Source organism: Monosiga brevicollis, genomic scaffold, assembly GCF_000002865.3.
Source record: "Monosiga brevicollis MX1 MONBRscaffold_18 genomic scaffold, whole genome shotgun sequence".
Classification (NCBI taxonomy): domain Eukaryota; class Choanoflagellata; order Craspedida; family Salpingoecidae; genus Monosiga; species Monosiga brevicollis.
In genome coordinates this window covers 74,676-82,230 of record NW_001865055.1, presented here as the reverse complement: position 1 = coordinate 82,230, position 7,555 = coordinate 74,676, and the positions used below count along the sequence as shown (strand labels likewise).

The 7,555-nt window shown below is 57.4% G+C and overlaps 2 protein-coding genes across 2 annotated transcripts; one reads left to right on the top strand and one right to left on the bottom strand.

The window, feature by feature from the left end:
- Positions 1-707: 707 nt before the first annotated feature.
- On the top strand, positions 708-5,756 carry MONBRDRAFT_33287 (uncharacterized protein; the record flags this gene model as incomplete). Its single annotated transcript, XM_001747677.1, has 12 exons — positions 708-1,674; positions 1,828-1,955; positions 2,035-2,220; positions 2,326-2,655; positions 2,828-3,739; positions 3,813-3,947; positions 4,028-4,129; positions 4,204-4,310; positions 4,413-4,684; positions 4,794-5,212; positions 5,318-5,548; positions 5,644-5,756. The coding sequence occupies 12 exons, from the start codon at positions 708-710 to the stop codon at positions 5,716-5,718; spliced, it is 3,864 nt and encodes a 1,287-aa protein (XP_001747729.1). The 3' UTR covers positions 5,719-5,756.
- Positions 5,757-6,006: 250 nt separating this feature from the next.
- On the bottom strand, positions 6,007-7,301 carry MONBRDRAFT_27189 (uncharacterized protein; the record flags this gene model as incomplete). The annotated part of the gene is made up of 2 exons (XM_001747594.1): positions 6,007-6,434; positions 6,659-7,301. The coding sequence occupies 2 exons, from the start codon at positions 7,299-7,301 to the stop codon at positions 6,007-6,009; spliced, it is 1,071 nt and encodes a 356-aa protein (XP_001747646.1).
- Positions 7,302-7,555: the final 254 nt, after the last annotated feature.

Here is a 7,555-nt window from a genome sequence, read left to right as displayed (position 1 = left end):
GTGTTTTTTTTTTTTTTTTTTTTCTGCTGGCGGGGACACCGGTGGGGGCTGTGGACCTCGGATCAATGCATGGATGGCAGTGCAAGTGTTTATCAATGTCTGAATGGATCGGGACGCCTGAGTGAGCCAGAGAGGCTGCCTCATTCCACGGCTTTGCCGATTCTGGCCCATGGTGGAAGGTCAGCCACTCGCTCGGTCAGGCTCGTCACACATGTGAACCAAAATCAAAGCGGGCATCGCTTCATTCTTCCACACACATGCGCTGTCCGGTTTTGATGCCGGGCCCGACCTCGCTCGCTCGCTCGCTCGTGGGCTCGTCGCGCGCGTTTGCGCCCACGGCGACTGCCCGTCTCGTTGTTGACGTGGTTGTAAGATGGGCCGTGCTCGGCTCCAACTTGACATGGTTTTGCTTCTTGGTTGGGGATGCCGCTGTAGGTTCATGTGAAAGCACTTTTGCGCAGCGCTCAACCCGCTGCACTGGCCCTGCGCGCGTGTTGGCCAGTCTGCAGTGCCACGGTGCCGTTGGAGGCTGGACCACAGTAATCCAAGCTCACCATCCAAATGGCGCAGCGAGGCCAGGGCAGCGTGGCGCCCCGAGGGGATCGAAAGTCTCCGAATCAAGAGAAGAAGCGCGGCTTTATGGGCGTCATCAAGGTCGGTCCGAACTTGCCTTGCCTTCCCTCGCGCGCAGCCTGAACATCACGTCCATGCTCTTGCCATTCGACTCACCCCTCCCCCATCTTTTTTTCTTTCGTCTTTCCCTTGGCTTGCTTGCTCATGCTCAGCGCATGAAGCCGCGCCGATCCCGGCCCCGCTCCGCTGTCATGGTCATGGATGATGCTGAACCTATGCCCCTCGCCTCTTCCACCCCGGCCTCACATGATGCTTCCCCCACCAACGCGGATGGACGTGGGCGACGACGCTCCTCCATCGCCATTGCCGACCAAGAGAATCCTCTCGATTCAAGCCCCGGTGTTCACACCTACCTCTGGGATAGCCCCGACGCCTATACAGCCTCTGCCGCCGACGCCGCCAACCCCGTGCAGCGCTTTCACGGCGCTGTCGTCTATCACGACTATCAAGGCCAAGGCAACGAAGGCGTTGGCGCTTCCTCTGCCATGCGCGCTCGTGCCTCAGTCGACGGCGTACCCGTCAGTCGCTCCTTTTCCGTCAACGCGGCGCACCCCGCTCCGCCCCTCGAAGCCAGCGCCAGCGCTGCCCAGCGCGCTGCCCGGCTCCACGCCACCCACGCCATGGTTTCCTCCCCAGAACAGAGTCCCATTCGTGATACCCGTACTCGCCATGCAACCACCAACGCCCCACCCTCCCCAGCACGCTACGACACAATTCGCCCCAGCCCCCGCGACAACGCGCCCGCCCAAACCGTTTCCGACGGCCAGCCCCGTGTCTTCTACCAGTCGAGCGTCTCCTCCCCCAGCCAGCGCTCCCCTTCCAGCCCGCACCACTCCTCCCCCTCCCGCGCACAACGCTCCACCATGCGCGGCCCCCAGTATCCAGGCTCACCGGCCTCCCGCCGTCGCACCGGTGGCCTTCAACCCGCTTCGACCACCGCCCTCCCCACCCCATCCAATGCTGAAATCGTCGTGCAATCCCATACCCCGCTGCGCCACGGTCCCCTGGACATGGTAGAGGTCGAGCAATCACCCATCCGTGGTAAGCCCTGGCTTCTGGCTCTCCCCTCCCTCTTTTTTGCTCGTCTTCCAAAGCTCCCCACGTGGCGTGCTCAGCCCCAGACTCGCTCCCGACCAGCCCGTTTGGCCTAATATGTTTACTTCCTTGCTCTGCTTACCCGCAAACCCATTGTAGCCCCGGACCGCAACGCAGTACGAGCCTTTAATCATCGCCAATCTGAACAGGTCGCTGCAGCAGAAATGCAATACCTGCAACAGGAACTCCTCAAAGCCCGTCGCGACCTTATCAACATGCACACCAAGGTGTGAGCCCTTGTTCCGCGCCCGCGATTGTCGTGGTCTGGTCACAACTCACGCCGCGGTCGATGCGAAACTGCTGCAGCTGGACATTAAAGATCGAAAGCTGAGTGCCAGCCTGCTATCCATCAAACTCTTCTGGGCACCCGAGCTAGAAAAGGAACGGCGCGCCAAGACCATGGAAAAGCAGCGAGCCGAAGCCGCCGAAATCCTGCTTCGCGAACAAGAGCAACGCAACGGTGTCTACATCTCTCGAATCCAACAATTTCAGGTTCACACCTCAGCCCCTCCCGCAGACTTACCCCTAAGCAGGATTACCCCTCGCGCTTGCGTCATCTCACCTCGAGTTGTGCTGACCCAAAACCATGGCGTGTAGCGCATGTTTGACGACCTCCAACGGGGCTTCAACGTTAGCAAAGCCGACCTGGCGGACACCAAAGACGTGGATGCCGACAAGCCCTCGTCGCAGAAGGAACTTCAGGCATTGCGCAAGGAACTTGCCACAACCAAGCGCCAACTTGCACTGCTCCAGGCCGAAGCAGACATGACCTCCCTGATCACAGGTGAAGCCTTTGACGAAACACAGCCAGCCCAGTCCGCCTCAACAACTGCCGATCTGGAAGCGCTGCACACGGCACAAGAGGAGCGCAACCAACTGGGCAATCAACTAAGCTTGGCCAACCTGAAACTCACGGATTTACAAAAGGTGAGTCATCATTCCTTTTGCGCTCGGTCGCGTGCGCTCCTTGGTGCGGTGTCGACTCGGCCGCTTTGTTTTTTTGTTGCGTTTCTACTTTGGAGCCCTCTATGCCGCCCCCCGCCCCCCTCGAACCCAAAGCCAGACCTAATTTTGGTGGTTGTGCCGGCCGGGCTGGCAGGAGCATGCCCGTCTCAAATCAACACACAGCGCAACGCTGGAAGATCTCGAGGATGCCATCGCCCTGCGCGATGATTTACGTCAGCAGCTGCATGAGCGCGAGCGACAAAATCAAGCACAACTGGATCAAATGCGGCGCAGCACAGATGAGGAGCTCGACATGCTGCAACAACGCCTGGCCGAAGCCCGGGATGACGTTACGGCAGAAGCGACCAAGCGACAGACTGCCGAGACACGTTTGCAGGATTTGGAGGGCGATCTTGAGGACGCTCGAGCCGAAGTTGCTCGCCTTCAACATCAAATGGCCGCCGTTCGCTTGGACCATGAGCAGCACGCCAACACCGCTGCTGCGCAAGCCACCGAAACAAGCCAAGAGGTCCAATCTCTCCGCGAAGAGCTAAACGCCGCAGAAGAAAGACTGCAGGAGCACCAAAGCGCCTTGCAGGCCGCCAAGCAGCAACTTGCTGCTGCCGAGGCCACAGAAAAGCGCCAGGAAGCGACCCGAACTGCACTTGAGCAGCAAATTACTGACCTGCAGGCCGCGCGCGAACAGCTCGCAGAACAAGCAGCAGCCCGCCAGGCCCAGGTGGATGAGGTTACAGTCACGTGCCAGCACCTCGAGAGCTCGGTGAACGAGCTGCAAACAGCACTGGAAACCGCGCAGACACGTGCGCTCGAGCGCCAAGCCGAGCTGGAGCAGCTTGAGCGCCAAAACTCAGAGCTCTTGAGCAGAATTGAATTCATCGAGCATAGTAGCACCTCAACTCGCGACGAGGGCGCCGCTCGATTGGCAGACGTTCAACGTCAACTCGCCTTGGCACACACAGAGGTGGAACAGGAACGCAAGCACGCCGCTGAATTGCGACAAGCGGTCGAGGAGAAAGCTGCGGCCCTTGCAGCGGCACAACAACAGGTTCGGCATGTAGATGGGCGAGACAGGCCGCTTGCATCGCTTCTCCTGACTCGTGGTTGCGTGCGCGCTTTAGCTCGTAAGCTTGGAAACCGACCGCGCATCGACCGAACGAGCTTTGCTTGCTAAACAAGAAGCCGCAGTGACGGAGAATGCCCACTTGCTTAAACGACTTGAAGCAGCCGAAGAACGCATCGCCCAGACGCGTCAGGTTAGCATCGATTGTGCCGCTCCAATTCTCATTGCGCTCAAGGCCCAGCCATTGACACTGGGCCTTTGCCGGTGCGGCAGGAGGTTGAGCGAGAGGCTGCGACGCGATCAAATGAGAACAATCGCGCAGCTGAGGAAAAGCTGACGGCAGCGCGCAACGACTTGAAGCGCGCACGCGCCGATGTGAGTGTCTTTTGTGTTGCGATGGGTTTTCCTTTGCCATTTCGTGGCTTGCACTTCTTGCCCACCAAGCCTAGATCCGTCATAGCTCACCAAGCGCATACATGCAGCATAAGATTGCGGCGAAGAACCTGCAAGCAGCGCAGGAAGAGGCACATAAATTGCGCTCTAACATCAAAAACTTGTATGTCCTGAATTCGCCCGCTTTCCCGCCATCATTTTCCTCCCGATAGCGACACCATTCCTCATAGTCGTACGCTTGTTCTAAAAATCGGCCTGAGCGCAGAGAAACAGAGTTGGGCAAAGTGCGTGACACCCTCAAGAGTAAGGTCGAACAGCATCGAACAGCAAGCAAGAACGCACAAGCCAGTCAGGACAACCTGAACCGCCGCCTGACTGCGGCACAACGCGAAGTGGAGCAAGCCAAGCAGGCACTGCGCACTGCCGAAAAAGAAATGACAACGCTCAAGGCCAGCGCAACCGCTCAACAAGCCAGCCTCGTTAAATCGCGTGAACATGTCAAGAAGCTGGAGGGCGCCAAGGCGCGCTTGCAAAAAGGTCTGCCCCCCCCCCTATACGATACACATGCGTGTTGGTACCCAGATTGCAATGCGCACACCATGGCTTTTTTCTGACGTGTGTGGGACCTGCCTCGTGACTGCCCCAGAGCTCGAGGACAAGAGTGATGCTGTGCATAGCCTAGAGGAAGACGTTGCTCGTGTACAAGCTGAGCTCAGCGCTCGCCTGGCCTCGCAGGAGACAAGCCAACGCTCGCAGCAGAAGCAGTCTGGCGAGCTTGATACCCTGCGAGCACGCGTCTGTGAGTTGCAGGACAAGCTCATCTTTGAGCGCAGTGAGCGCCTGCTGGAGCGTGTGTCGGACCTCGATGCTCGGATTGCCCAGCTGGAAATGGCGGGTGCGACTCGGCATGCGACCGAAATCGGAGATTTGCGTCGCCAGCGCGAGCAAGACGTGCAGCTTCTGCGGGAGCAATTTGAAGCACGCCAGGCCCTGGCTGTCAGTCAGCAAGAGGCCATGCATGATACCTCACGGGAAGACGAAAATGACAGCCGTGAGAAGCTCGAGGTGTGTGGCACAGGATCTCATCAGACCCTGACCCAAAGGATAATTGCTGCACACGAATTTTGGAGGCCGACGTTCTCACAGGTTGTAATTTGGCTGTATACGTAGAATCGTGAGGTGGAAGCTGTGCGCTTGCGCAAGTACATTGATCAGCTGCTGGGCGAGATCTTGCGCCAGGATGAGCCGGTGGCCAGTGCCATCATGACTGGACTGCCGCGCCTGCAGCAGGATGACCCGCTGAGCACCGCCCAAATCTATGCCATGTCGGAGACCGAGCTGCGTCGCATGATCAAGAAGCGGGACGAGGACAACCAGCAACTTGAGGCCTACGTTGACTCGGTAGGTAGTCCCTGTGCTCACAACCTGGCTTGCCTCACCAGAAGGACATCTGAGCGCCCAACAACTCATTCATCCTGTTGTCGGGCCATGCATAGTTGTTGCAAAAAATTGTCGAGCACAAGCCTAGCATTCTAGAGGTCATGTCTTTCACTGGAGACGCCCACAGCTGAACATTGGCTCGCATGTTTGGTGTGCCAATTGAATGAACAAGAAAATTACATGGGTCGTTTTTGACACGACCCTTTGTTCTTAATGGGGCCTCTACCTTTATCCAGTACGCTAGGTCGTGAGGAATGGTCGTCTCATAAAAGAGGATGAAGTGCGGAAGAACTGTAAGCCATGATATCAATTGTAGAGCCTACTCGTCAAAAAAAAGTAAGAATAGCCTCCTGTGGATGCAGCTTGATCGTCTGACGTGTTTGCCGAGCCATCGACCTCAAATCGTCAGGATTCACATGTCAGTCGAAATTGAAGCGAGTTTTCCAGTCCAAAAGGCCGTCGTTGCGGTACCATGCAATCTTGTTGCCGATGCCGCTGGCGCTAAGGACGTCAAGATCACCGTCACCGTCCAGATCTGCCGCATACACTGAGCGAGCGCCGTCAGCGGCAGTGGAGACGATAATTTGGTCAGAAAAGGTACCATGGCCATTGTTGCGGTACCATGCAATCTTGTCGTCATTGAGACTGGCGCTAAGAATGTCAAGATCACCGTCACCGTCCAAATCTGCCGCATACACTGAGAAGGCGCCGTCGGCGTCGGTGGAGATGATGATCTGGTCGGAAAAGGTACCGGCACCATTGTTGCGGTACCATGCAATCTTGTCGTCGTTGAGACTGGCGCTAAGAATGTCAAGATCACCGTCGCCGTCCAAATCTGCCGCGTACACTGAGAAGGCGCCGTCAGCGTCGGTGGAGATGATGATCTGGGCGGAAAAGGTGCCATCGCCATTGTTGGGGTACCACGCAATCTTGTCGTCGTTAAGCTGGCGCTAAGAATGTCAAGATCACCATCGCCATCCAGATCTGCCGCATACACTGAGCGAGGCACCGTTGGCGTCGGTGGAGATGATGATCTGGGCGGAAAAGGTGCCATCGCCATTGTTGCGGTACCATGCAATCTTGTCGTCGTTGAGCTGGCGCTGAGAACGTCGAGATCACCATCGCCGTCCAGATCTGCCGCATACACTGAGAAGGCGCCGTCAGCAGCGGTGGAGATGATGATCTGGGCGGAAAAGGTGCCATCGCCATTGTTGGGGTACCACGCAATCTTGTCGTCGTTAACGCTTGCGCTAAGAATGTCAAGATCACCATCGCCATCCAGATCTGCCGCATACACTGAGGAGGCACCGTTGGCATCGGTGGTGAGGGCAGGCTGCGCGAAAAAGGTGCCATCGCCGATGTTGCGGTACCAGGCAATCTTATTGTCGTTGAAGCTGGCACTGAGGACGTCGTGATCACCATCGCCGTCCAGATCTGCCGCATACACTGATCGAGCGTCATCAACTGCGGTGGAGATGAAAATCTGCGGCATGTTTGTCTTCGCTTCAAGAAGGTAGCCGAGGGCTGCCACCACATCGACGCCATTAAGCACCACTTTTTGAGTCGAGTTGATGTACAACGTGCCGGCTCCATCCACCGTGATTGATGGCTTTTGGTCATCTGCCATGACCTGTATCCCGCACAGCACCCATGCCAGAACAAGCACCCCCGCAGTGCAAAGCCCTCTCACCCGCAGATTCGTCAGTGACGCCATGATCATCGTCCTCTACCCAAGCTGGCTAGTCGTGACGTGAATGTACGTGGGGATGTCCACTTCCCCTCTCAAGCGACAGGCAAATGTTCGAGGACAGTAAGATTTAGCCGGAACTATCCAGGAGAAAAAGGAGGCAGGGTCCAGAGAAGGAGGCAGGGTCCAGAGAAGGAGGCAGGGTCCAGAGAAGGAGGTAGGGTCCAGAGAAAAAGGCAGGGTCCAGAGAAGGAGGCAGGGTCCAGAGAAGGAGGCAGGGT